At 38.4% G+C, this 27,501-nt stretch overlaps 1 protein-coding gene and 1 long non-coding RNA gene across 14 annotated transcripts in view; one reads left to right on the forward strand and one right to left on the reverse strand.

Annotated features, from left to right (window-relative positions):
- FBXW11 (F-box and WD repeat domain containing 11) overlaps nucleotides 1–27,501 on the forward strand; it is a 124,061-nt gene that overhangs the window by 69,689 nt on the left and 26,871 nt on the right. For 7 of the 13 annotated variants that reach the window (XM_070476838.1, XM_020870277.2, XM_020870269.2 and 4 more), the window contains 4 exons: nucleotides 13,315–13,452; nucleotides 16,421–16,646; nucleotides 25,880–26,066; nucleotides 26,920–27,010. In XM_070476838.1, the coding sequence (XP_070332939.1) occupies nucleotides 13,327–13,452; nucleotides 16,421–16,646; nucleotides 25,880–26,066; nucleotides 26,920–27,010 (630 nt within the window). In that variant the 5' untranslated portion in view covers nucleotides 13,315–13,326. Of the gene's footprint in view, nucleotides 1–11,510; nucleotides 11,534–13,314; nucleotides 13,453–16,420; nucleotides 16,647–25,879; nucleotides 26,067–26,919; nucleotides 27,011–27,501 lie in introns of those variants that run through there. The other 6 variants (XM_020870283.2, XM_020870280.2, XM_020870275.2 and 3 more) reach the window with 3 other exon arrangements.
- On the reverse strand, nucleotides 165–2,806 carry LOC139038211 (uncharacterized). The gene is made up of 2 exons (XR_011491139.1): nucleotides 2,496–2,806; nucleotides 165–477 (listed from the first exon to the last, which is right to left on the reverse strand). It is a non-coding gene; the product is annotated as an uncharacterized lncRNA (long non-coding RNA).

Here is a 27,501-nt window from a genome sequence, read left to right on the forward strand (position 1 = left end):
TCTAAGATTATTTTGGCTATTCAGGGTCCCTTGAGATTCTGTATGAATTTTAGAATGAGTTTTTCTGTATATGCAAAAACTCTTTTGAAATTTTGATAAGGATTGCATTGACTATATAGATTCTTTGGGTAGTGCTGACATCATAACAATATTGAGTCTTGTAGTTCATGGCTAAAAGATCACTTTCCATTTATTTGTGGTTCAACATTTTGAACTCCTCAGGTAGTCAATTATATTTTAAAGAAATTAAAAAATAGAAATATTATTTTATATATACTGTCATTTTTGCCATTTTCCTCTTCATTTATCTCTGCATTCCCTCACTGGATTCAGGTATTCTTGTGGTTTTCCTTCTGTCTGAAAATCTATATTTCTTGTGTTAGAGATCCTAGAAGTAGATGAGTGCAGAGAGTCCGGGAAGCCAAGTGACTGAAGTATATCAGGGAGGAGAGAATGCTCAAGTCTTTTTGATGGGTTCTGAAATGTGAGCAATGAGAATTGACCATTAGATTTTATAACTTATAATATGAACTCTATTCTGATGAGTAGAAATGATTAAACAAAGGAAATGAAATTCAGTGTAGACATTCTTTTATTAAATACAAGTTCTTATGGATCCAGCATTTCTAGGAATTTGATCCAAGTAGGCAGTTATTCAAAGTAAGCATAAAGGTTAATTGTAGTTGTATGTGACAGTAAAAAGTTAAATGTTTACTACTTAACCTGTGCTGAGTAAATTATGGATGAAGTAAACTGTTGGCATTAAAAATGAAGATGAAGGTCTACAGTGATATGAAAAGATATCCATGACACATGAGAAAAGCAGTTCTACTAGAGAGCATGCTTCAAACAGTTTTTTAAAACATCTCTCTCTCTCTCTCTCTCTCTCTCTCTCTCTCTCTCTCTAGTTTTCAACTTTTGTAACCAAACTGCAAGTGATTGTTTCTGGATGATAGCACTTGGGTTGAATTTTCATATTTTAACTTTATTTGAATATTTTCTTTTGTGAAGTGCCTATATAAGTGTTTTACCTATTTTTTGGGAGGGGGAGTTGAGTGTGTGTGTTTGCATTCCTTATTAATTTGAAGTGAGGGTTGATTTTCTTAATATTCTGAATGTTTTATAAATCTTCTCTCACTTCGTGGGTTGCCTTTTTTTAAGTTTAATTCCTTAAAAAATAATATATTTTCTATGTTGTAAAATTCAACCATTTCAGATATGCAGTTAAGTGTTGTTCTATCACCATAAATCAGTTTTAGAGCATTTTAATCTTCAGTCTCTTAATGATGCTTTCAGTGAACGGAACTTTCTCATTATAATCCAGTTTATCAGATTTTTCTTTCTTGTTAGCAGATGCTTTATCCTGTTTAGGAAAGCTTTACCTATTCCATGGTCATGGAGATGATCTATGGTTTCTTCTAGAAGCTTACCTTTGACATTTAAATCTGCAGTCTATGTAGAATATACTTTTTCCCCTTGGTGAGAGGATAGGTAGGGTTCAAAATAAGAATACCCAGTTGATAGTCTTTTACTGGAAAGAGCGTTTTTTCCTTCACTGCACTAAGTGTGTTACCTTAGTATTTAGCCAAGGGAACTCATGTGTGTGGATCTGAGTTTGGATACAATTTTTGGTGGTGGTTTAGTTGCTAAGTTGTGTCTGACTTTTGCAACCCCTTGGACTGTTGCTCACCAGGCTCCCCTGTCCATGGGATTCTCCAGGCAAGAATACTGAAGTGGGTTGCCATTTCCTTCTCCAGGGGATCTTCCCAACCCAGGAATCAAACCTGGGTGTCCTGCACTGCAGGCAGATTCTTTACCGACTGAGCTACGAGGGAAGCCCTTTGTCTACCTTTATTCCTATATAATACTCTCTTTGTTACAAGAGCTATATAGTAGATCTTGATATTTCATAGTGTAAATTCTCTCATTTAGTTCTTCCAGATTGCCTTCACTGTATATATTTTTTCATAAAAAATTTAAAATCAGTGCAATTGGTGGAGTTGGGAGGGGAGTAGAATAAAACCTGCTGGAAATTTGATTGATATTGTGTTAAATCCATCATCTTACTCTTAAGTTTTTGGTAGTTTTGGTTTTGTTTCCCTAGTTTTAATTGAACGATATAATTTCTAATGTGTGCTCAGTAAGTGGTAGCTACTATTATTATAATTCATTGCTTTACAATTTCTTGGGTAGATTTTATGTTTGAAATCTTTGCTGAGTCTGCCAGGTTACCCCTTAACACAATAATATGAGAAATGATTGTGATGTGGTATGGTATTTCTCTAACTTCCCTTCATATCCTTAGTAGATACTTTCATGTTTCTTTTAAAATAATTTATAGTAGAAGCAAAAGAGTAAAAATGTTTTTCTGGTTTATTGTTTTCGCCCTTTGAGCAATGTTTGCCCATGTTATTTCTTTTCCTTCAAGGTAGGCAGTGTTATCTCTGTCCTATAAAAGAGGGAACCAAGTCCCAGAGAGAAGTCAAGTGACTTACCGGAAGTCCCACAGTTTGTAATTGGCAAAGCCTGGGATTTGCATTGGACTCCTGGCTCTGAAGGCCTGCTCTTTACATTTCAGCGGACTGACTGCCTCTGTGCGCTGTGCTTCACGACTCAGCGTCTGTCGGCTGTTCTTCTGTTCCTGCTTCTGAAGCACCTTCTTTTTCTGGCTTTCTTTAGTAAACATGAAACAGTTTTTTTGCTTTAAAGTTCTCTTCAAAGTCACTTCCTGAGCCCTAGGAAGCATTTAAATGCACATTCTGCCACCCATTCTCTGCTTTCTTAGGGAGACTCTAGCAGACTTGTATCTGTGCTTGTTTTGGACCTTTTTAAACAGTCAAATAATTAATGAGATGTTCTTCTTTTATCTAGGTAAATGAGTACTTTGGAGGTGATACGGGTGACTGCCTTTCTGAAAATAGATTTTATTTCTTACTTCTTTTCTGTAACAACCAGAAGTGGTGTTTTATGGTTTCTTGCCCTACATGTTGAAATCTTGCTCATTGTAGACAGTTTGGAAAATATGGGAAGGGAGTTAAGCAGAAACAAGATTACCAGTTCGGTCATTACAATGAATAGGAAGATATACCTATAATAATTCTAAGTAATATTCATTGTCAGTATATACTTATTATCCTACCCTACTTGTGTGTCAGGAATCATTCTAAGTGCTGAGAATACAGAATAAAACAGCCAAACACTTCTGTCCTGTGGAGTTTAAATTTGACTAAAGGAGCCCATATTAAGTACCAGGATTATCTTTTAAAGTTTTCTCACTCAGGGAGAACCTGCTTTCACTTCCGCTTTGTAGATCGGGAGGCAGACACAAGTCAGACGCGTCTGCAGGAGCTGACTCTGCTGGAGGTTGAGTGACTGGTTTCTGTCTTTTAAGGTTAGAGCTTCTGTATCTGGGGTCTTGGCGTGGCTCTTCTGGCGTTTTCAGTTTCAGTTTTTGAAAAGTCACTGTTCATTGTTATTTTAAAAAGAAATGTGTCTTCCTTAAGGAAAATTTAGATGGGGTATATAAGCAAAACAGAAAAATTACAGGGATGGTATTGCCAGCATTTTAACACTTTTGCTAGTTGCTTCTTTAAATAAAGTTTGATAGGTAAAACATTTGTAAAGATGGGATCATACAGACTTATTTTGACTTGCTTTTTTCCCCATTTAATATAGTTTACGTGGTTTTTTTATGTCACTATTCTTTTCAGATAGTATTTCACAAATTTTAGACAGGAGATTACAGCCTTCACAGTCTGGACAAATCTGCATACCATTTGTTCTTTTGTTGTATATTTTTAAAATCTTGTTTCTTTAAAAAAAAAATCAGAAAAGGGAACTATGTAGAGATTGGTTACTGTAAAAAAAAAATACCATAGAAACAAAATGTGTAGTGAAATTCTAGCTAAACACTGTTACAGTAAACTGAACAAGAGACCAGTTCTTTATGTTAAAAACAAACAAAATATATACCCATACACACCAAAGACATGACAGAATTATTTTAAATTACGAAAGTGTAAGTGACCCACACATTTATCCACAGTAGAGTGAGTGTATAATTTTTGAAGTACTGTACAGCAGTGAAAGAGAATGAAAATCTCTTTTGATATAATTAGGAGAATTGAAAGAAGACTGAAAACATGCAGTATGAGACCCGCTGCACTCCGTTATCTTAACCAGGGGTTCTTCAGTGCTTTTATAGTAAGGAGTAAAAATTACATTAGACCCAATATACGTGAGCATATGTGTTTATGTCTGTATACTATAGGCATGTTTGTATGTGTTAATATATATGTATTTGTGTCTGTATCACATACATATACTTTCACACAGCGGCCCCCAATATTACTGTATTCCATCACTGAATGATCTTATATGAGATCTTAAGAGAAACCCAAACAGACATTTTGGCCCAACCCAATAATATATAGAAAAAGTGCTACCATTTTAAATTGTAAGTTGCCATTATTATAAGAAATAGCCCAATTTCAGAGATGTTAAAATATTTTTTAAAATGTATGTTGTAAATAATGAAATAGCGGATATACTCTGTGTTTTGTTCTTACATATTTCAGTTTTGGTTTTTTTTTTTAAATGCTGGTTATCCTTTAAATTGATACTGTGAGCTCCAACCTGCAGTTTGAAAAACATTGCATTCAAATTTTAGAATATGAGTCCTGATTCTCACTGTACATACAAGCCAGTGTAGATGAGTTTTAGATATAAGTATAAAAATTAAAATTAAACTTCTGGCTGCTACACGAGAGAATAGTTTTATGACTTTAGGAGAAGAAATATTTCTTAAGCAAGGCATAAAAAGCACAAATTATAATCAAGGAAACAATGATAAGTTACTTTTCATTAAAATTAATTACTTCTGTTTATCAAAATACACTGTAAAGAGAATGGAAAATTAACTCACAGATTAGGAGAAGATCTTTGTAATAAATACATTTGAAAAAAGGACTCCATTCTAATATATGTAAAGTTTCTAGAAATCAATAAGAAAAGGCTGTCTCTAAAGTGACTTTTTTCACTAAAAAATAGTGAAAAGCTTTAACTTCCACTTTACAAAAGACATTATCCAAATGGCTAAGTTTACAAAAGGTCCTCAACCTTATTAGTCACCAGGACAATGCAGCTTAAAACTACAGAGAGATACTACTGTATACCCAACAGAATGTTAAAATTAAGCAAACAGAAAAAAACACCAAAAACAGAACCAGGAAAAAAAATTAAAAAGCCCCAAAACCCATAGCTGGTCAGGAGCAATAGAACTCACATAAACTGCTGATGGTATTGATTACTGGGTAATATTACTTTAGAAAAGTGGTAGTATATATTTCATAACCTAGCTGTTCTATCCTAGTATAGATCTAACGAAATATATATCCATATATATATGGATAAAGACATGACAGTTATTTTAAATTCCAAAAGTGGAAGTGACCCACACATTCATGTACAGAAGACTGAGGACATAATTTTTGAAATACTATACAGCAGTGGAAGAGAATGAACTACTACCTAAAGATCTCAAAAATCACAATCTTAAGCAAAAGAAGCCAGACTCAAAATAGTATTATACAATATGATTCCATTTATGTAAAACTTAAAAAATAGGCAAAATGGATCTGTGATGATATTTAAAAAATAGAGGTTACCCTTAGTGTGTTAATGACTGGGCAGTGTTTGGGGTCCTAGTAATGTACTTTATGTTGTTCTGAGTACTAGTTACATTTGAGAGTTAAGCTCTTCACTGTGTTATGCTCAACTAGTTAAGCATAATAAAGCTTAACTAGTTAAGTTTTGAAAGAACTTAAATTTTCTCCTGTTGTATCATATTTTTAAATGACATCATAGTATTGAACATTTACATTGCTTTCTATTTTTCCATGTTATAAATTGTTGTAGCTACAATTTTGTGTAGGTTTACAATTCTTTAGGATAAATTGCTGTAAGTTAAATTATGTCCAGTGTTATGTTGTAATTTTTGAAGTTATATGTTGATAAATACTCTCTTTCTGAAAGGTAACAATTTGTAACCCTACCAAAGGTTAACATATATAAGAATTAAAGTTGCAAATTTAAGATAGGTGAAAAATTTCATCTTTTTTTGTTACTGTACTTGTTCATTTTTGACAGCCATTTAAATTTCTTGTTTTGCGATATTGGTAGTTACTCTTTATTTGCCTATTAAAGTATTAATTTTGGTTTCCTAACCAAGAGCTCATTATATATAGTAACTTATTTACTGTATATCACAATGTTTCTCCCAGTGTATTTGTCTTTAAAATTTGATAATGAACATATCTGGGTTAAAATTTTTTTAAGTCAAATCTAAATTTTATTTCTGTTTGGTAGCTGCTCTTAGGAATGGTTGTAGAGTTTTTTGTATTTGATTCTTTTTATCGATGGTATATATTGGTATATGAAATGAGGCAACATTTAACATTTTTTATTATTATTCATTAAAAGAATTTTTTTGGACCCACACAGTGGCATGTGGGAGCCTAGTCCCCCAGGGATAGAACCTGTGACACCCCCTGCATTAGAAGGAGTCTTAACCACTGGGCCGCCAGAGAAGTCCCTAACTTTTATTTTTAATACTCTTTCTTGAAAGATCCCTCTTCCCCTTATTTGAAATTCTAACTTCATCATATGCAAATTGTAAGTGTAAATGAATCTGTTTGTTGACTTTCTGTTTTGTTTCATTGGTCTTACTTTGTCAGTACCACACTACTTTTCATTATTGTAGCTTTTAAGAAAGATTTAAAAATCTGATAACATAGGCATAAAAAATTTTGTGAGGAAAGGAAGAAACATCTCCTTTATTTATTCTTCCAGATACCTTAGTATAATCTTGTCTTGTAATGTTAATAACAGCCATTAAAAACTTGAGTGGAACTATAGGTTAGGCAAGTTGGAAGGAAGCTTACTACATTAGTAATATCATGTACAGTAATTTCAGTCAAACTCCCAATGGATTTAAAATTTATTACTGCTTTTTATTGTAGAAAGAAAACCACTAGTTTGTTCCTAAATTTTAATGTTTGTGTGGAGGGAGGAGAAGATTTCTGATTAAGTTGGACTTATTGGTGGCTGGAATCATTGTATTAAAAAGACATGAATGCGTAGATGCATACATGATGCATAGAACTTCCTTCTGAGTTGCAAGAGTAGTATGAAAGATAGGGGCTGCTTTTGTGGACAAGTTTGTCTCCTCTTTTTTCCAGATGAATGCTTCTGGCTTTCCACTGATCTCATTTTTCAGCAATGTGTTGGTTAACACTAGGGAAGAATTGTAGGCTAGGTTAGGGGCCAATCTGGCAATAACAGTAACAACCCAAAGGTGTTTGATATGCCTGTAACAGCCATTGTTCCATGGATTTATCTTTAGTTTATGCAAGTAGTAACTGGCAAACTAAATCTAGACTTTTTTGCTTGGTCTGGTCTCAAACATATCATCTCTTCCTGCTTCCTAACTGTATTTGAGATTTCTTCTCTGGCTTGATGCTCTTTTTTTTTTTTTTTGTTAATGTTCCGTGGAAAATCAAGTGGTGTTTGTTGGTTGGTCTGTTTGATGTGTCGAAGATGAAAAGGTGTTTAAATTTTTTTTTAATATTTCTAATTTTTTTGTACTTTTTGGAATTTTATTCATTATATAAAAGTACACATTATCCTCTTTATAGATTTTTGCCTTTTAGAAAGGTTTAAAGCCTTGTATGTTATTTACTGGTTTGACTTGAATATTGCTCTCCTTGTAGTAATGACTTTTGCTTTCCTTTTAATTTGAATTTTCCTGTTAATGTTTTTGCTTATTGCTTTTAGCCTTTTTGTGTGATTTTTGTTATGCTTACCATTGTGGGCAGGGGAATGCCCGGATTCAATTTCGTTTTATTAAAAAAATGCTGGTTACAGCCCATTAAATTGATTTCATAGGCTACAGCCAGCAGTTGGAAAACACCTGAGTCTTTTTCTGTATAGAAAGTTCATTTATTTCTGAGTACATCAGACCTAGATCAGAGCCCCACTTTTCTTATTTATTGTGTAACTCTTAACCAGTTACTTATTTCTTTGACCCTCAATTTCTTCTGTAAAATTGGAATATCTACTTTCATATTTTTTCTGAAGAGCAAAAGATATTGGATAAAACAAGCCTGGTACGGAGACGAAATAAATCTGTCTGATAGCATTTTGCACCATGTATCTGTTGCCCTTAATTTCTTAAATCCAAAAATTTAAAAACACAGGAGAAAGTGGTAGAATGCCCCATGTTTTCTAACGTCTTTTGTAAAGTTTTTAGTTTTGCGTTGGTTTTTGTTTTTGCTTCGCCTCAGGAGTAAAGATGTTTTTGATATGAATCTTACACCGATAAGCATTTCTTATCATGAAGCCAAAATGCAGAATTTGTAGCATTTTTAAAGTAGGAGGTTGATTCCTCTCATGTAACTCTTTAGGGAATTTTCCAAGTGAAGTATATTCTGTGTTAGCTGGTGGCACCTACTGGCAGAGATAAGTCACTGCTTAGAGCCTGCTTTGCTTCTGCAGACGGACCCCATGTAGCGGACGGGGGAAGGTGGCTGGGAGTGGGAGAGGAGTGGATTGTGTTTAGCCAGGTGGACGTTTCCTTTGCCCCCAGAAAAGGTCTGTCTGGTGAGATGGGAAGAGGGAGGAGTCAGGCCGGGGTGCTGCCCTGGTCAGTGTAGTGTGGCGCTCTCATTAAGAGGCTGTGAAAGGGGGCGGCCACATCCAACAAATTTGGGAAAGCTAGGTTAAACTAACCTAGCCTCATTTGTAAAACTAAGAGATATTACAGCACCTTTAGTATCTCTCTTTTTTTAATTAATTTATTTTTTATTGAAGGATAATTGCTTTACAGAATTCACCTTTAGTATCTTAATGAAGTATATCATCATCTCTGGGAGTGGAGTGGGGGCATCACTCATGTAATGCACCACATTTGTCAAACATAATTAGGCCATAGGATCCTTTTTTCTCTGAGCATCTCTTATGTTAACCTGGAATACTCTTTGGAAATGGTCCTCTGGTTAGTGAGCTTGAGAGCAGCATTTTCACTTTGGCATCTTCTCCTAAAAGTTTTATAAGAGAAGGGACAGACATTAGATTCTCATGGTATTTGGTAGTTTGGAAATAATCACGTGTTGGGACAGAGTTAACGATGGTATCAGTGTAGTTTCCTTAGGATGGTGGTACTACATGGACTACATCATTTTGCCTTAGCAGTAATTTTAAAGCAGAGATAGACATAAAAATTACTGGGAGAACTTTAAATCAAAGCAAAACACACATACCTAGGCTCCATCCGCCCTGGTCTCCTGTTTGGTCAAAGACATGCTTTGTTATTTTATCACATTTGAGACACTTTGAGATCTAATAAAAACTCTGGATCTTTCTGGAGGAGTGTATACACACTTTTGTGTATGACTTCATGATATTTATCACTCTCGTGTATACCCCGAAGCCCAAGAATCTCTAGTATAAAGAACTTATATCAAATTTTCTTGAATAGGAATTGAATGGCAAGCAGGATTTATCCCAGAATTTAGATACCTGTGTACTCCATGAATTACTTGACCATAGATTAGACTGTGTTTAAAGAAATCGCATACTGTCACAGGGGTCAAAGGAAAGAAGCCTGGAGAGAAAGTCCAGATCTGAGATGGCAGTATTTTTAGTGTATTTCCCCAAGAAGGAGAGTTTAGGAGCTCACACGCCTAGAGCAGTGGCTCTCGAGTGGGGGGCGCACTTTTGTTGCCCCGCATGCCCTCACCCACACAGCACACACTGCCTGGCTATCACAGTTAGGGCTGGGAGGGGTTTGCTACTGGCCTCTAGTGGGGAGAAGTCAGGAATGCTACTTAACACCCTATATTGTACATGACAGCCCCGCCCCCCCCAACAGGAAATTAATCTGGCTCCAAATGTCACTAGTACTAAGGTTGATCTGCCTTAGAGTCTAGCTGCTTCTCGCTAGATTGTATCTTCTGTTGGTAGTAGGAAGGGCTACGTGTTTTATATGCATGTGGTGCTTCTTAGTAGGTGTAGGAGGAAAGAGATGGTGATAAGGTAGGAAGTGATTAAGCCATGTTGGTATTTCCAAGAACTGTCCTTTCCCAGAAGTGTTGGAGGCTTACAGAGGATTTCAAGTCTCAGATTGGCTTACCTCATGGTTTACTCTGAGAGCTGGGATGTAGGAAGCCACCTTTCTTTTCACCTGGAAGGAAGGCTCATTGTTTGTTCTTACTCCACCCTTGCACTCATGACCTTTCATCTACTAAACCTTTAAGAAATAAAAGTCAAAGCGATTAAAAAAGAAAAAAATGCCTGTGGCTCTGAGAAAATTCTATTCTTGCCACCCATTCTTATTCCTACATATAGCAGGTGGCAAAAGATAATGGGGACTAGGAAAGGTATATATTGTGTTTACCAAAAGCGGTCATTTCCTTTGTCTCCCAGAGTCTTTGTGTGGTGAAGCGGGAAGAGGAAGGAGTCATGTCACGCTACCAACCCAGTCCAGGGTTTACCAGTGCGCGGAGCTCTTGGTTAGAGATTGTAAAGCGGAGCAGGGAGGTGGGTGGCCATATCCAGTAAATTAGGGAGAGCTGGAGTAAACTAATCTAATCTGATTTTTTAAATTGTGAGATGTTACAGAGCCTTTAATATCTTTGGAGAAGGAAATGGCAACCCACTCCAGTAATCTTGCCTTGGTGAATCCCACGGGCAGAGGACTCATGCGGTTGCAGAGTCGGACATGACTGAGTGACTAACACACACTTTAGTATTTTAGTGAAGTGCCTTGTGGTGTGTGTGTGTCTGTGGTGGGGGTGGGAAGGGAGGAAGAAGAAGGTGGTAGCGTGGGGAGAGCATGCACAGGAGCTTGCAGAATTTCTCAAGCTTCATTAGACCCCAGGACCCTTTTTACTCTGAGCATCTCTTGTATCACCTGGACGACTCTTTGGAAAAGATCCTTTGATCAGTGTTGCAGCATTTTTCCCTTTGACATCTTCTGAAGACTTTATAAGAGAAATTGAAAAAATATGTATTCTAGCCCCCCACAGTACTCTCTTAAATACAGTTTTACTAAATTGTATGTATGTCTTTATCCACTTTTGTCAAGCGTTAAGAGAACAGTTGCTGTTTTTATGGGGGGTGGGAGTTTCCTTCTTAACTTTGTGAATAAACACTATTTCTCTGTTTTGGAATGACTGAAAGGAAGAATTAAATTTTCTTACTGGAAAGACAGTTGTTTCTTGTATAGTCTGCCTGTCTTTTTGTTTCCTCCTTGAGTGAGGAAAGTACTGAGGTAGCTTATGTCAGAATAGCTCTGGCGGATTTAGGCTCCCATACTTTTAAAGTTTTGAGTTCAAAACGCTGCACATTTTTTTCCATCCATCCTCCACTTGGCATGCTCACCTCTGCATGTTTCTTCTTGCCGCTCTTTCAGAACCCAGGACATTGAGACGTTGCAAGTTGCCATGCCTTTGTAACTACCGGTCACACCCCAATGGTACGCTGAGACACTGTTCCCACTTTCCAGCTGTTTCCACTTTCTCTGTTCCACCGTGGAAGCCTGCCAGCCTTATTACTCCATAAGTCCTCCAAGATGGCAGCAAGAGGGAGATGCTGGAGAGAGGAATACCACTTCTGTTTCCGTATTCTTCATCCTGCTTTTTCTGTTCAGGGTCGTTTATTACTGCCACCATTCTGGACCTGCTTGGGATGCTTGGACACTGCCTTCCTTTCTGACTCACGGTCGACGTGAACATACGGAGCCCTGCACTGCAGGTCTTGGTGTTCTGTGATCTGTGAGGTGTTACCGAGGAAGCCAATGGCTTCTCCTTATCAGGCAGACATCTGGAATCTTTCTTTCAGAGTCTGAGGTCAGAAAATCGTGAGAAGATAACACTTGAGGGAAAGTAGCAGGGTGTGAGCAGCTTTGAACACCCGTTAGACACCAGCCACTGTACTGTGCTCTCGGCCCCCACGGCTTTGCGTAGTTTGTTTTTGTCAGTGCATGGAACAGCCTGCTCAGGATTTCTCTTTCTCTCTCACAGACACACACACACACACACCCTCTCTCCCTCCCTCCATCCCTCCATTCTGCCTCTCTCTTTGCTTCCAAAGCCTTTGACTTTCCTGCTTCACCGTTCTACATCTCTAATCAGACCCTGCTGTGAGACCTGCCGACCACCGGTGTCACGCGGTGATTCTTCTGCCACCACCTACGTTGGGTGTTTTCAGATGGATTGTTTGAAAATACTGTATGTGTCTTTTAACACTTTACAACTTGAAGAATGTAAAGGAAAAAGAGGGAAAATTTAAGAGAGAGGTTTATCCTCTATGGGCAATAAACAGGGTCTTGTAAACACTTAACTTCAACAGATCTACAGGATCTTTTTGACTAATACTATGGAACAAATGTTGTAGTTTAAATTATATACCCTAGTCTTGAAATTTTAGATTTGGGAAGAGAGAGACTGCCATCCACAAATGAGTCGTTCTTCCTTTCAGAGTACAACTCTGCCACTTCCCCTTCTCATTAAGTTTCCATTTAGCTATTTAGGTAGGAGCTTCAAAAGGGAAAATCCAATCATGTATAATCTCCAGTTAATGGGCATCTATTGAGCGACTAGGTCACCAGAAAGAATAATTACACAGTGCCTCTTTGTGCAGTAAACACAAAAATCAAAAGCTAATGCATTCCCAAGGCAAGCCAGATTGTTACTGGCTAACAGCATCCTCCTCTTAAGGGAAAAGACTGGGCACCCACCATGCTTGCTAGGGGAGATTGCAAAGCCGTTCCTAAAAAACAGGACTATCAAGGGAGGAAGGAGAGAGGCAGGGGGGCTTCCAGGGCTTTGTCACTTCTAATTGCTGATGGCTGGTGTGGGTTACTGAATAGCAGGCATTCTAGTAAATGTTTTGTGCAATCATCAGGAACTTAGTGGGTCTCTGGGGCTTCTTTCCATGAGTTATAAGAGTAACAGCAATGATTGAGGTAGTTTCAGCCCCCTTCCCATAATTCAATTCAACCTTTTTTCTCAGTATACCCAACCTTCATAAATAGAAGGTTTATGCTTGCTTTTGTCCAACCACTAACTGTATTAATTTATGAAGGATAAAAACACCCCTGTTAACCCAAAGTGACATGTGTTAGCCATAAGTCAAACAGCTCTTGGGTTGGTATTGGTACACTGTAGTTTGGGTTTTCAAAATTATATTTTGGTGTAGTTATTTAGGATTTGCAAAACTCGGCGTAATTCAAATAACCTGTTTTTCCCCCCTTAGAACACTTCAGTTATGGAGGATCAAAATGAAGATGAGTCCCCAAAGAAAAGTACTCTTTGGCAGGTAGGAATGACGGCGCACAGAGAAGACAGCAGCCGACTTACTGGAGATGAGATGCTCCCTCAGCTCCTGTCCTCAGTGAGACTTAGAGCCACGGGCTTCTTTCTTCTGTGCAACTTTGCTAGTTTCAGAATCCACCCTAATTTATCTTCTGTTCCTTAGGGAGGTGTTATTATCAAGAATTTGGGAGTTTACAACAAGGTTCTGAAGTTGGCTGCAGCCCAAAGATATTCAGTCTTTGGGGCTACAGTCTAAGCACAGATGGACAGTGGTGGTGTCCTTTGTCAGCAGCGTGGAACCACATACCACTGGCCACGTACCAGTGTATGCACTGACCTTCTCTCCCAACCGCCACCCTTCCCTCCATTTCCTTTTTAATGTTTGCCTTTTCGTTTTAAATTCAGTTTCCTTTTCTCCTGGCTCTGTTTTAGTTTGCCAGTTTCCCTCCCCACCCCCCAGGTTTTTGGTAAGGTGGGAGGTGGAGAGCATATACATTTCATGATTTGATGTTTTTCATCAACCATTATGGTACACATAGTTTTCCTTTCATGAAGATACAGTTGCAGGCAAAACAAATCTAAATCCGAAAACTGATGATTAATAAAGAAAATATTCTCTGGGTTCATTTGAGTTGAAGCAAAGGAGTAGTTTAGTTATTAACAAGAATAAAGTGTCCCCAACAAATTTAAGATGAAAAGTAACAAAAGTGGTGCAATTCCAGGAAGATCTCTCTGGGCCAAGCAGGTGGTTAGAAATAGAAATGGAAAATGTGCTGTAGAGTTAAGCACATGCTGTTATTTTAGGGGGAACTGTGCGCAGACTGACTTCTGTTCCCTCCTTGGTATTTTGCAACAGGATTCTCTTAATTTACTATTGATTTTTTCAATTCACAGTGGTTCTTAACACTTCCATTGTCAGGCTTTTTTCCATCTGCCTTTCAGTAGACTAGTTAATGGTATACCAGTGCTCTAGGGAGGCTGGCGGGCTAGGAGCCCTTCTGAAAATGACACAGTGACCCTTTTGCTTGTCGAGTGAGAGAATGAGTGTGAAAGTGTTTTGTGAGTTACAAAGCAGTACACAAATGCTAGTTGTCACCATACTTATATTTAACCTGTTAGGAATGCAGTTATTTTGGCAAATTATTATGAAAAAATGTAGGAAGAAAGGGGAAGGAAAAAATACACAACTTTCTCTCAAGATGAGGCACTTTACCGTTTTCATGTTTATTCTTTACTCTGTGTTGGCAGGTACCCCTTAGCGCAAATTATTGTGATCATATGCTATATAAAATTCTTTTGTTCCGGATACTTCATAAACATGTTCTCTTCTTATTAAAATCTTACTTTAAATGGCCACTTTATAGTGCTTTTTGTAGATGTATTATAATTCACTTGAACCAGTTGCCTGTAACTGGGAAGTTTTTTTCTAAATTTTCTTTATTATAACATTATGGTGAACATTCTTATGCTTAAAAGCAGAAAAGTTGCTCCTGTGCTAGCTGATTTTCACCACAGCAAATACTTTTAATTTCATCTGACTGTTCTGAATGCTGTTTTGGTCCTGTTCAGGACGAATGCTTTACCACAAGGAGCGTCAGAACTCTCTGCTCAGTGCTTCCCCCTAGTGGCGCCTGGCGTCAGTGAGCTCTCCATCACCCGAAGACTGCTCGGGGAGAAAATTAGATGAGGAAGTGGTGAGAGAAATGAGGAGGGAGATGAAAACCTTCCAGGTTCTTGCCTCTAAACGTCGACAAAAGAACTTGCTTCAGATAGGAAGGGTTTTTTAATATCTTACCAAGGAAGGTCAAAGACTCTGCTGGATATTTACACAGGATGTTTTCTTTCTGGGATGGGTTCAGTCTACTTTGTTAGGGGATGTACTCATAACAAAAGCTCTTGGTTCTTCCCATGTAAGACTTCTGAGATAAGCTCCTAATGGAACTAATGACTGTTTGTGATACAGTTCTTCAGTTTTCAGAATTCTCTTGTATGTTATTCCTTCCAGTGTTACACATGAAGAGGCTGTCAGAATAGTGATGGACAGATGGCCTGGCAAATGTCTGACAAAAGTATTGAGGTTATTTTGTTTGTAAACAGGGAAGTTACTGAGCTTTATCGGAAGCAGTTGTGGCTTCAGTCTAGGGATTTGGATTTTTTTGGATATTGTTGTCCAGATGCAGTGTATGCAGTTTGTTTTTAAAAAATGTACTGGTTGTATGCATAGGCCATGTAGATTTGATGAGAGATGCAGCCATTAGTATAGGAGTCTGTGGAATATCCACAAACAGACTAAGTAAGATGAGGAACTTTTCAGGCATATGTGGTTTGCCTGGGGTAACTTTCAGAGTCGGTGATCAGAAAGAGGGAGTGTAAGTCTGTAAACTATTTTGTCAGCAGTTTAGCAGCCCTGGAAATAATACAGAGGCGATTGAAACTGTTAGGTAAAATAAAGCTATTTAGATTGAATTGCTTTCTGGTTTCTCTGTTACAGAGAGCAGTGGTTTTCAGCGTGAGGTCTCTGAAGTGCAGTCTTTAGACTGGCAGCATCAGCATCATCCAGGCTCTATTCCAGAGTGGCCCCTGGCAGTCTCTGTTAATATACTCTTTTGTTATCTGATGCATGCACAAGTGTGAGAACTGTTTGCATAAATGCATATAGCTTTACCTTTCAACTCTGAGGAAGGAACAAACCATTAATAGTCAATTGCCACTTGGCCAAGTTGAACAGGTTTTCTCTGATGGTCTTCTCCAACATTAGTTAACTGATAACAACATAGTTTGGGAATAACCTTTGGAGGATGATAATTTAGGACACCACTTAACTTTACAAAGAATTCTGACTTTGTCATTTACTTTAGTGACTAATTCAAGTTCATGATCTCTGAATATATTTTTAATTATTGCCTGAATTAATAAAGGAATGAGTTTGGCTTTAGGATAAAACTGGCATTTTAAGTATAAATACATGGCAAAAATATGTTTCTGATGAGACTACTTAGATTCATTTTCCTTGTCAAACTAATTACTCTTTTGTTTTTCTAAAATAGATAAGTAATGGAACATCATCAGTGATCGTCTCCAGAAAGAGGCCATCAGAAGGAAACTATCAAAAAGAAAAAGACTTGTGTATTAAATATTTTGACCAGTGGTCTGAATCAGATCAAGTGGAATTTGTGGAACACCTTATTTCACGAATGTGTCATTACCAGCATGGACATATTAACTCTTACCTGAAGCCCATGTTGCAGCGGGACTTTATTACCGCTTTACCAGGTAACCATGTTTGTCTGTAAAAAAAACCTGAAAAGTGGAAGAATGCCCATCCCAAGAGCCTAGGTGGAGCCAAGTAGGTGTTTGCAAAGTGAATGAGTGAGTGAATATAGTGTGAGACAGCATTTCTTTGGGTTACACACTGTATTTGATATGTGGTACTAGGAGTTATAATTTAGCATCTGTCTAGTGTTGACCACTGCTTAATACTGTTGCTACATTAATTATTGCTATTATATATATTTTTTGATGTGGTCGCTATACAATCTGCATTTTGCCTGTGTAATACAGTATTTATTTTTTACTGTGGGACAGTTTTTCCTACAGTGTTTAGAAAGTGTCCTCAGATCTAAGATGTTCACTTATATCTGAAGTGACATTTAGGGAATGCAGAAAAGTATTGGGGAAATTGAGAGCGTGTCTCAGTGACTTTCTTGAAACTTACTTCTGCATCTTCTCCCTCACTGCCTGATCCCTGCTTGAATGTGTTCTTCTCCTTTGTCCCCCCCTCCTCACCGCCCTCCCCGCCGTTGACTACTTTTACAACAGTTTTCGGTTCGCAGCAGAAAGTAGTTTTCACCACCCCCTCCCCGCCCCCAGCAACCACCGGCACAGCCTCCCCACTGTCAGCGTCCCACATTAGAGTGGCACATCTGTTACAGTACGTGAGCCTGCCTTGACATGTCATCATCACCCGGAATACTTTTTAAGGTTCACTCTTGATGTTGTCCGTTCTGTGGCTTTTGACAAATATATAATGACATGTATCTGTCATTATAGTGTCCTACATAATTGTTTCACAGATCTGAAAACCCTCTGTGCTCTGCCTGTTCGTCCCCATTTGATTTTTTGATCACTTGTTAATTCTTTTCCCTCTTTTTAAAATTTTTTTGTTTTAAATTTGTCCAGGTAGAATAGGGAGATTTCATTCTTGAAGAGAATTTGAGAATGCTGTCCAGAACACTTTCCTCTGACATGGTCAGGGTAGCCTGGAAGTAACAGCTGTCATGCCAGGATTGGCCTAGAAAGAGCAGTAGCATTGCTACCAGCCCTGCCGTTTGTGAGAGCTTCTGGATGGCTCCTCAAAGAGGAGCTTCTCTCTTAGCCTGATTGATTTACAGCGCATTCCCAGTTGGCACTAGTGGTAAAGAACCTGCCTGCCAGTGAAGGAGACATAAGAGGTGTGGGTTCGATCCTTGGGTCAGGAAGATGCCCTGGAGGAGGAAATGGCAACCCACTCCAGTATCCTTGCCTGGAGAATCCCGTGGACAGAGGAGCCTGGCAGGCTGCAGTCCATAGAGTTGCAGACTTGGACACGGCCGAGGTGACTTAGCACGCACACATGACAGTGCGTCACACTCCATAGTCCAAGCGTTTCCCACAGCAAATAGGGTCTGGGCCAGGCTCCAGACCTGAGACCTGGGGCTGCAAAGGGACATGGCAGCCTCTGGTTTCTGATCTCTCTTTCAGAGCTTGTGAGTTTACTTTCTACAGTGGTAGTGTTTAAGGATAGTTGAGAGTTAGCTTAGAAAAATGACCCTGCTGTTCTTTTTGTGCTGAAAATAATAGCATTATTTCCCTCATTTCTTGAACTAGTATTTCTGGGAACCCTCTTTTTCTAGAGTCATAGTATTTCATTGCTGAAAGGGACTTTGGGTGCCACTCAGTGCTGTTTTTCCTTAGATAGGTTATAAAGCCAAGGATCAGAGAAATTGGATGAAATGCCTAAGATCACGCATCTTGGCTATTGGGATTGTGTGGTGATGATGGGGGTTAGTTCAAAAGTTAGTGCGAAAGCTGAAATTACTTGCAGTTTAGATTACTCTGGACAGTTCCTTAAACTGGTCCCAAGTATGGACTACATGGCTTACAATCCATTTCAGTAACTCATACTTTTAATTAAAGAGAGAGAGCATGGAAGAGAAGGAAAGAGATATACTTTTAATTGTGTGAGAGAGAATTACCGGTGAATCCAAGCAAGGTGAATGCCCGTGTGCTGCAGCTCCTCTGTGTATGTAGTTCAGAACTCAGAACCCCCAGCATCCATGCTCTGCTACCGGCCCAGGCTGCACTTCACACCAAGAGAAGACAGGGTAGTTTTTGTTTTTTATATATATATATAGACATTCATTTTAGACGGGAGGTTGATTCCTTTACAGCAGTGTGCTGGCTTCTGCCATACAGAAGTGTGAGTCAGCCGTCAGCACGCGTGTGCCCCCCTTTGAGCCTCCCAGCCCCTCTCCACCCTTTAGGACGTCACAGCCCTGAGCTGAGCTCGCTGTGTTACACGGCAGCTTCCCGTCAGCCCAAGTGGACACCTGCACTTGTTCCTCTTAAGTGCTTTTAAATGAATGAAGCTGTGCTTCCATCTTGTCAAGCAGATCTGTTCTGTTTGCTTGTTTGCTTTCCATTGTTTTGTTTTTTCTCTATAATTTGCTTCTCACACATTTTGGAATACCAGGGAACCCAACTTGTATTTACAGAGTATCCACGAGGTGGCACTGTTGAAGTTCTCTTGATTTGCAGAGTGTAGTTCGGAGGCAACCCCTTTTTTGGGGAGTGTACAGAGTTGGAGAAGAGACAGAACAGATGAACATGTGTTATGTATATAAATATGGTTAGTATAATTGCATACAATTCAGTTTTCATTACAGCGAATTTTAAGGCACTGTCCATATCTCTTTTAAAGTGGAATTTTGTGGTCCTGAATATTACATGAAATGAATGGACCATTGGCTGGGACATGGAAATATTTTTGTTAAAATGCTATTTGTTTTAGCAGGATTTGATCTGAACATATATACATGTGTCAGTATATATCATACATATGAATCTAATAGCTGGGGACAGGCTGGCCAAGTTGACTGTGTCAGTTGCTGTCTAGTAGACTCGGATTAAATCTGGCATTAGTTCCTGAGCACAGACCGTGCCTCAGGAAAGAGCTTTAGGGAAGAAACAGGCCCATGTGTTTGTTCATACTTAGATTTAGTAACGTGTGGAGCAACTTACTAATCATTATTCTAGTTTGATGTTTAGCTTTTACTGTAGATGATCCTGAGTTTGAATTTTTACTTTGTTGAAGTTGACAGTCAACTTAAGACTTCTTTTGATTGTAAAAGCCATTAATTCTATAAAAATGGTCTATAGTTTTCAATTTTTAATACTTGCTGTGAATATCATACCTGTCAGTATAGGGAAAATGGAAAATGTTTGTGGTCTCTGGCTCCTTTTGGTTCAGTGGAAAAAGTGATAATTATGATATGCTTTTTTAAAAATCATGGTAAATGTTTAGTCTGTGATGTCAATTTCTGCAGGCTAAGTTTGTGGTTTGTAAGAACTGTTGTTAAAGGGAAAATTTATACCATTTGAAGTAGAGACAGATTGTACTTCAGGAAGGATGATAAGTATTGGTGAGGTGTCTGAGCAATTAAGAATTTTAAAAACACTTAGCTTCGTGGCCATGGTTTATTCCTTTGTCCCCCAAGTAAGGATGATAAACCATTACGGACTGTAAATGGGACAGAGATTAGATCAGCGGTCTTGGGAGCTGTGGAAGAACCAGAATGTAGGCTTTAGGTTGGATGCAGGACCAGAGGTCCAGTAATGCAGAGTGGAGAGGCCGGTTGTTGAATCTGACAGCCCCTCCATTTGACTCCCAGCACCTGCACCTAATATGTGAGCTCACTTTTTGGAGCCTCAGTTTCCTTATCAGTGTGGGAATAATACTAATACTTTATAGGATGTTGTGAAGATTAAAGATAATGTACATAATATGCCTGGCATCTGGTAGGTAGTTGGAGGATGACAGTTTAAGGGGGGGAAAAAAAAGTCCAGAGAGGCAGGAAACACCTGCTTCTCCAGGGGCAATGCGATTTATTGCCAGGAAGTTTTAATTATTCACCCACTGATTTCCGAATTGATTCATCCTGACATCATTTAGGTAGGTGTGTGCACCACTCTGTTGGCATAACAAAATGTTGGACTTTGTGACCTGAGCATTATTTTACTTCATTTTAGTCTGAATCTTTAGGTCAGTATATTCCAAGTTAAAGAAATCCAGTGACATACTGTTGCTGTCAGGAAAGAAAGTCTCTTACTTCAGGTTTTACAACTAGATTTGTGACTAGAGAGGGGGAAGGGACAGCAGGGGTGGGTGGGGAAGAAAATTTCTGTGCAGCTGCTCTTTGAAATGCGTTTCTAAAATAATAAAAGTTTCTGTAATTGTATGATCTAAGCAGCTGTCTTGAAACTGGCTATAGTCAAGGGCATTGAACTGACATTACACATTTGAGTTTCATTTTGGTGCAGTGTTATTTACATACTGAGCTTTGAAATTTTGCCTTTTAATTGTTTTAATTTATTATTGAAAAATTTCCAGACCTTCATCTGGTGCGTATAATTAGCACCAGCAGCACTTCTTCAGCACTGTGTGTGCAGTATTCTGGACTCATTTTCCGAGGCCATAATGTGTCCTCTTATTGCCTTGGGAAGGGGGGTGCTGTGGGAGATGGGGGAGTCTCAGCACTATAGAGTAAATGAGAGCCAGACATTGATACTTTAAGAAAATGCTTAGTTGTAACACCTCAGAGCACTTTTTAGCTTAGGCAAATGGGCCACCTTATTCAGTAACCTCTTTGTTCTGAATAGTCTTGAAACCAGAAAGTTATAAAGTCTTCATGGCTCCTGGGAGTGGCTACTCCCAGGTGCCCAAATATAGGTTGTGTGATTCCTGTTCTTTAAGTATTTAAGGACTATGAGGTTTACTACAAGCTATTAGGGAAGACTTAGCGATTGCCAGGGAAGGTATGTCATGTTTTCTCTGCAGAAAATAACAAGGGAAGGGAATACTGCTTAGCTTCCTTAACAAGTGATACCAGCTAAGGCAATTTCTGCAAGAGGGAAGAAGAGAGACTGGTATTTATCGAGTGTCCGCTCTGTATGTGACTCCTGAATAACCTCTTCTTATTAACCTTCCCAACAGGGTTAGGAAGATCCTTCTATATAAAATGAGGCTGTTGATAGCCTATCTCAGAGGGTTATCATGTCAGTTATAGGAGATAATCCATTTTAAGCATTTAATATTACTCTTATTTTATGGATGACTGAGATCCAAAAAGGAAAACTGATTTGCTTCCACGAGGTTATATGGCTCTATAACCAGTACATTTTCCAAGAGACTGAAACATGCTGCACCCTGGAAAGATGGAGTGAATTTAAAGTATTGACAAAAGAAATAAATCCCCCAGATTTTACTGAGCTATTGCTAGATTGGACCAGTGGCATTTGAAAGAGTAGGAGGTATGTGTCTAATAATGAGTTTCCTTATGCAGAATCTTGCTGATCGCGCATAGGTGGCAGAACATCAGTGAGGACTAAAATGGATATTGTTGCTATAAAGCAGAAGTTCCCAGCATGTAGGAATTATCTGGTGGTAATTCTTAAGAAATGACTCATTGGAAAAGGCCCTGATGCTGGGAAAGATTGAATGCAGGACGAGAAGGGAACAACAGAGGATGAGATGGTTGGATGGCATCACCGAGTCGATGGACATGAGTTTGAGCAAGCTCTGGGAGTTGGTGATGGACAAGGAAGCCTGGTGTGCTGCAGTCCATGGGGTCGCAAAGAGTCAGACACAACTGAACGACTAAGCTGAACTGAATTCTTAAGAAGATAGATTCCTGGGTCCACCATCTACATATTCTGACTCAGTTGATGGGGAGAATATTCAGAAATTTATTTTTGCTACTATTGTTTCTCAAATCACCAACCCTAAATGAGTCAAGTATAACTGCACAGGCTTCCTAGAACCAGCTCACAGACCACCCAGCCAGGTGGAAGGTTTGGATTCAGCTTTCCCAGTTAATATACAGACCATGGGAATGTGGCAGCCATTGAGGCCTGAAAAGACAGCCATATAATGTATTCTTATCTATTTGTTTTCTCTCTCAGCAGAGGATTTGAGAGGGGTGTTGGTTAGGGATGTGTTTATAACCAGTTAGCAGAGTTTGGTTAATAATTGGAATTAACATAAACCTTGGCAAGTGACTGTGTGCTAATGTTAAGTGTAGAAACTAGAAGATAGTCAGATAAGTACCCCAGAATTAGGAAAATTGAGAAGAGCTAAGTTTATTATGCCATGGCTAGAGACGGTAAAAGTAAATATGATCAAAGAGGGTAGAGAGATTCTGAAATTTGAAGTTCAGATTAATAATTTGTCAATCTTGTCAGTGAAGAGGCACAAGTAGAACCTCATGTGATTATCCGTGAATTTCCCTCATTTTAAATACACTCAGATGGAAGAAAGGGGGCTGGAGATACACAGAACAGTAGCCTGAATCTTTGAGAATGGTATCAAAAAGTCCAGGCCCTGAATAGTGTGAAATTGTCCAAAATGGTTACATAATTTGGGAGAGTTAAAAACAGAATAAAATAATTCACTATTTGGAGCAAGAATGAGAAGAATGAAGGGATAGTGTACTTGGAATAGATGGTGAAGTGGTGATAGGAAGAAACAGCATATTTTCACTCCTCATTTAACTTATCCTTTTTTCTTTCACCACTAAGAACCATGGCTTTAAAACTAGAAGGGTAGAAAAATTGCCCAAGAAAGAAAGAAGATATTTAGGAAACACACAGCTCCTGTAACAAGTAGACCTAGAGATGTTGTGTGCCAGGATAGTGACAGAACCAGATGTGGTTTTTTCCAGAATTGTGAAACATTGAGAAATAATTGCAAACCAGTAGGCAGAGCTGCCAGGTACGCTTGTGCATGTATACCTTGTACAGCTGTGTTTGGTCGTCTCCTGTGTGATAGTACCCAGAGATGATTGACGAGCCAATTTCCTGGTTTTTAAGAACTAGAGAACTAGAGATGGTATATTTGGGAGATACTGGCTGTTGAATTTGATGTTTCATTCTGGCCGAATTCTCAAATGGGTTATCAAAAGTTAATTTGCTGTTGAAAAGACTGTGTAGTTTTGTGTAAGCCTAGAAGGATATAGTGTACAGAATGTCAAAGGTCATTATCTCTTGAGCGGTGAGGTTTGGGGATTTAAAGATATTTTCTTATAGGCAAAGTTTTTCCAAAGTGAACATGGGTTGTGTATGTTTTAAAGGGACACAAAGCAGGTAGCGCCAACTGATAAACAAAAAATTGCAATGCCAACTTTATGTAGTAAGCACCAGCAGGGGAACACAAAGAGTAACCACATCAAATTCACCTGATAATGTAAAGATGGCAGTGTCTTCATGGGGCAGTTTCCCCAATTGTCTTTGAGGACTGAATAGAGAGACATGGGCTGGAACATAGTATACAGTCCAGATAATTATAGAACTGGTGGCTCAAGGTTGGTACCTTGTATTTAGTGAATTGATGTATAATAGCCTGAAGGGAAATATAGAATCGTGGGTGCTGTCCTTGGTTCTGACCCATTTAGCATGTTTGCCAACAGCTTGGAATAAGACTTACTACATTTGCCCATCATGCAGATCTGGTGTGGAATGTCCACACTTCTGGATGACAGAATCAGAATTGTAGAGGCACATTCAAGGCTTAGATAAAGCTTTGAAAGTGAACTATAGTGAGGATAACTGTAGACTTCTGTGTGAAGCTTCCCTCCCCTTTTAACCTAGCCATACCAATGCAGAATTAGGGGAGATTGTTTTTAATAGACATTTTATGGGGAGATGCCTAAGGTTTCAGTTCATCTTACTGACATCTTAGGAGTCTACTGTGATATGGCTGTTAGATGAATGCAGTGTAATCTTTGATTGCCTTATCTCTAATATAATGAAATGCACAAGAAAATATAGTGACCCCAATGCAGTTAGTTTTCATTATCAGATCATAACTTGAGTATTAGATCTAGTGTAGAGTGGAACTAGTATGTGAAGGGTCTATAAACCATAATCAACAGTGTAAATACTCAAGAGTGGGGAAAAAACCTTAGTTTGTAAAGCATCTTTTATATATCATCTTGTTATATTTTCAAAATAAGGCAAATTATTATCCTCATTTTATACAGATGAGGAAATTGAGGCTCTGAAAGTTTAATGATTTACCTAGACCCTGTCAAGTTAGTGTGACTATACTGCTTCTGTTTATCATGAAAAGAGAAAATATTAACCTTGAATGATGCTTTGTTATCTTTAAAATCTTGTCATAAAACTTTGTTGATTCATGCAGGTAATATGATAAAGGATAGTTACTGGCCACTGCCATGTTAGATGGTAAAGAAAACAAGGGGCTGGGATGTTTCAGTATTGTTTAAGTATTACTTTCATGTCATAGAACTTCTTGGTGGTGAACCTAGACTTGAAATTGGAATTTTCTAACTGTATGTTTAGTGTTCCCACTGCAACACAGAGGAGACCTGGGGATAGCTTTATTTCTTGTAGCTGCAGAAGGACATGTCCAGAACCACAGGATGGGAGTGTGTAGGTGGCAACAGTGTTGACCATGGGGATCGTCTTACCTTTGAATATCAGGCAAAGGCTGAATCTTGGTTGTCTTTGAAAGGATACTCGAATTGTGTAGGATTAAACCTCCTAAGGGTCTAGAATTTTTAGGATGTGGTTCATGGTTTTGAGGATTTTACCTGCATAAGAAAGAGATGGAGAAAAATGATTGACAAAAGTACAACTAAGTACTCTTGACTTAATTCTTGGATTGTTGTGTTTTTTTCATAAGCTTTTTCATATAAGTTAGTGTTCCACCTTTTTGTCTCCTTAGCTCCAGAGGATTCACATAGGTCATGGATTAATGGGATAATTTGTTATGAGAAGCAGTAAAATCAAAGGGGAAAGAATGCAAACTTCGGAGGAAGAGATCCGAGTGCCACTTTTGGCTTCACTATCCTCTAGTTGTGAAACTGTGAATCCTTTGACAACTCTCTCTGCCTCATCTGTAAAACTTGGGGTGTCATCACCCCATAAAATTCTATAAAAGAAAATGAAAATAAATATTTTGTTATAACATCTGACGAATATAGAACTGCCCAGGGTTGACTTTTACATGCAGGGACTGATACCACCAGTTGCTTTTTCTTAAAAAATCAGAACCGAAAAGAAGTGTGTATGTTTAGGTACTCATGTACATGTGTATCTGCAGAACTTTTGATATTATTCAAGTATGTTTCCTGGCTCAGGATTTCTTTATCCTCTTATCTTTAAGGAAATGGTAGCTGGTCCATTTCCATCTCCCTTTCTATTCCTTCACTGCTTTTTGTGTTTTGTAGAGCAAGGCTTAGATCACATAGCGGAAAACATTCTTTCCTACCTGGACGCCAGGTCTCTGTGTGCAGCAGAGCTGGTGTGTAAGGAGTGGCAGCGAGTGATCTCTGAGGGAATGCTTTGGAAGAAGCTGATTGAACGAATGGTGCGCACTGACCCTCTGTGGAAGGGACTTTCAGAAAGAAGAGGGTGGTAAGTATTCAGGCTGCTTGTTCCCTTGAAAGACAGTTTCTTTAACCTAGGGTCAGTTTGAGTACTAAAAAATGTAGTTATAAATACTGGCTTAATGTGTTGGCCTATTTTAAACAAGTGGAGAAAGATGCATGGTCAAGAGTTGAGAGGAGGAAAGTTAAAGCTGTTAGAATAACCTTCTGAAATGCAAATTTCCTTTATATTTACTAACTGTTGGATGTATTTTGATGTACAGTTTGAGCAGGTTGACTGTCCAAAGCTACATGTTTATGCTTTTCCTTTCACATTTTCCTTAGGTGTTGATACCATTACCAAGAGATAGATACGGAAAAAGGAGAGTCAGCTGTTAGATATTGATCCTGGTTCAAGACGGGAGGTATACAGCAGGCAGGATTTTTCAGAGACAACCCATCGTCTCTGAAATACGGCTTTATAGCTCTGTACATGTCAGCAGCCTGGCCAGTTAGCACAGAGAAAGAGTGCCACAGCTAGGACACACGGGCAGTGATGTGAGTGGTGGCTAGGGCTATGTTTTCTTTATAGGAAGAAATTTGATATGTACTAAGTTAGATTTTTCACAAAGCTACATTAGCACTTTTCATTGAACTGTAGAATGAAAGGCTAGATTATTGTGTTGGGTATTCAGAAAATAAAAAATTAGGATCATGTAAAGAACTGTAAGTTAAACTTATATCAAACATGTACATTTAATTGTCAGAAATCCTGCTTTTGAACTGTTAAAGCTCAATGCAAATCAAAGACTTGAAAGATAGAACTTTGTAAGCACCATGTTTAAATAAAATTCACCCTTTTATGTGCAAATATGTAACATCTGTTTGTTTTTATTTGCCAGGGATCAGTACCTGTTTAAAAACAGACCAACAGATGGCCCTCCCAATTCATTTTATAGGTCATTATACCCAAAGATTATCCAGGATATAGAGGTAATTTTATGATTTATCTTTTTTATGGGCTCAGTGTTCAGTTGATCTAAAAAATCATAGAAGAGGTCTTTTTTTTTAAGGTGAAGGCTTAGAGCAGGTATGTTACAATGTGTAATCTGCAGCTATTCTTCAGAGTGGATAGTGCCTTTTTGTGGGGGGAAAAAATGTCTGACTTTTCTAAAATGTGAAATGCTCTTGCAAGGCTGCCAGTTAATTAAAACCTTAATCCAAAATTACCTTTTTAATTTGATAAAATTTCCAAGGTAAACGTAGTTTTATGTTTTCCAGGTAAACGTAGTTTCCCGTTTTTGAGCAGCCTCGAGAGAACTAAAGAAGCACAGCCTCAGTTTCTTCTATAGATTTCCCACACTTTTCCATTAAAAGGACTCAAATATGATTCTAAGTAATAGTGAAGTGGTTTTTATAGAGCAAATTACACTTGTGGACCATTTTGGATTTGAGTGCAACTTCCGCAGACCAGTAAAACTCTG

Source organism: Odocoileus virginianus, chromosome 14 (genome assembly GCF_023699985.2).
Source record: "Odocoileus virginianus isolate 20LAN1187 ecotype Illinois chromosome 14, Ovbor_1.2, whole genome shotgun sequence".
Lineage (NCBI taxonomy): Eukaryota > Metazoa > Chordata > Mammalia > Artiodactyla > Cervidae > Odocoileus > Odocoileus virginianus.